Source organism: Anneissia japonica, unplaced genomic scaffold (genome assembly GCF_011630105.1).
Source record: "Anneissia japonica isolate Jap-2015-1 unplaced genomic scaffold, ASM1163010v1 scaffold23396_len11606_cov99, whole genome shotgun sequence".
Classification (NCBI taxonomy): Eukaryota; Metazoa; Echinodermata; class Crinoidea; order Comatulida; family Comatulidae; genus Anneissia; species Anneissia japonica.
In genome coordinates, this window is record NW_022712021.1 from 9668 (window position 1) to 11553 (window position 1886).

The 1886-nt window shown below is 32.4% G+C and overlaps 1 protein-coding gene across 1 annotated transcript in view; it reads left to right on the top strand.

Annotated features, from left to right (window-relative positions):
- The window catches only part of LOC117107699, a 9694-nt gene extending 7816 nt beyond the window's left edge, over positions 1 to 1878 (top strand). Inside the window, exons 2-3 of the mRNA XM_033249435.1 lie at positions 678 to 1100; positions 1587 to 1878. Coding sequence (XP_033105326.1) covers positions 678 to 1100; positions 1587 to 1777 — 614 coding nt within the window. The 3' untranslated portion in view covers positions 1778 to 1878. The remainder of the gene's footprint in view (positions 1 to 677; positions 1101 to 1586) is intronic.
- The last annotated feature ends 8 nt before the right edge of the window (positions 1879 to 1886 follow it).

Here is a 1886-nt window from a genome sequence, read left to right on the forward strand (position 1 = left end):
TATATATATTATATGAATAATCGACTCGACACTAAAGAAAAAATGTTTACTTACAATTGTATATGCCATTTAATAAAAACAAGTATTATTAGTAGATATTTTTTATTGGATATCACAATTCATCGCTTTTAAGGCTTTTCTAATTTCAAGTATAAGTGGTCCGAGTACACTTTTAGCCTATTTGAGCAAAATCTATCAAATACAATACTGCTGTTACGAGACACTACCGTACATTACTTTGATAATTACATTGGCCGTACATTTTGTTTATCTTTGACAACATTTTTATGGTAACTGGAGGTCTTGGGTGTGATTCCTAAGGGCTAAAAGGTTGCTGCGACCGTAAGCTTAGTTGTTAATATGCCTACCTTCTAATCTCAGGGTTCCGGGTTCGATTCCTGTGACAACAGACGTTTTTTTTTTTCTTTTTCTCAAGACACCACGGCAATTGTACTCCACTCCCCAAGCCTCGTAGAGAGACTTCGCTGATAAATCATTGCGTTATTTCATTTATTTAAGAGGGCCCTAAATATGTCGTCCGACGTTCAAGGATATGCTGAAAGAAAGGGTCACCCATAAACGATATGGTTAAAAAGGCTTTGCGAATGTCTACTATTTATTTCATTAAACACAAAGTACAGTACATAAATCGAATTTCATAATTTATTCTTTTTAAGGCTTTCCCAAGTTCCAGTATAAGTGGTCGGAGTATAATGTTGGTCTACTCGGGAAAAAAGAAATCTGGTCAGATTTAAAGAAAATTTGTGAATCATCAGGTGGTTATCTTGCAAGCTTCACAACTGTCGATGAAGTTGTTGCCGTACTCGATTACATAAAAAATAGGACTAATTACCCAGACGGTAAGTATGAGATCGGCTTATCTCGGCAGGCGGGTTTGCCACGGAATGTTGATGCAAACTGGAAGTGGGAAACAGGAGAGGAGTTCCGTTCTTCTATTCAATGGGCAGTTTTAGAACCTACTTTGAGCAGATCCAAAAAATGTGGGGCTAGGATCGACATAAGCACTGGTTTACTCTTTGATATTCCTGCTACCGATATAAATCCCAATGTACAGTCGAAAGGATACATTTGTGAATATGGTAAGTGTTATGAATTAATAATATACATATATTAATATTTTATAACATAATATTAAATGAATTTTCTACAAATTATTTAAATGGTCGTTAGTAAACGCAAACTTACGAAATTATAATTTAAACACGTTTCAACACAAACTGCAATATTTATCAAATATTATTGGTTCGAAGTCAATTTTTCCTAACAATGTAATTATGATTTTTAGTATATTCTTACGTAGAGTCTGTATAACATTTTTAATTTTATTGTTCACCATGAGCTCCCACAATTTTCCTAATGTTTTATTTATATTATTTTTGCAAATGATATTCAATAATATAAAAACACAGATACTTAAATAAAGTAAATAAAACTATAAAGGATCAATTTTTAATAATTTTTGCAATTTAATATTTAAATGTATTATATAATATTTAACTGCGTAAGCCTTATGTTCGAAAAACAAACATAAACTAGAAGTGTTAATTTGTATGATTCATTCCCAGATTCACTGTATTTTCAATCTGTGAAGAATCGTGGAGTCACTAGGGATGCTTCGTACATGAGATGTGCGCTGCGGTGTCTGCGACAGACCGAATGCCAGGGATTTCATGTCAATGATGCTGGATGTCAGATTGAAAAGGAGATAAATGATGACTCTAAAAGACATTATGCGAAAATAGTTTACTCAAATTAATAGAAAAGAGGGAATAATTGGGTAGTATTTTGAATTTGTATTTCTACCCAATCAGATTTTACTTTTCATATTTTTATTAATTTCTATCAAAAATATCAGTCTTGGTTAA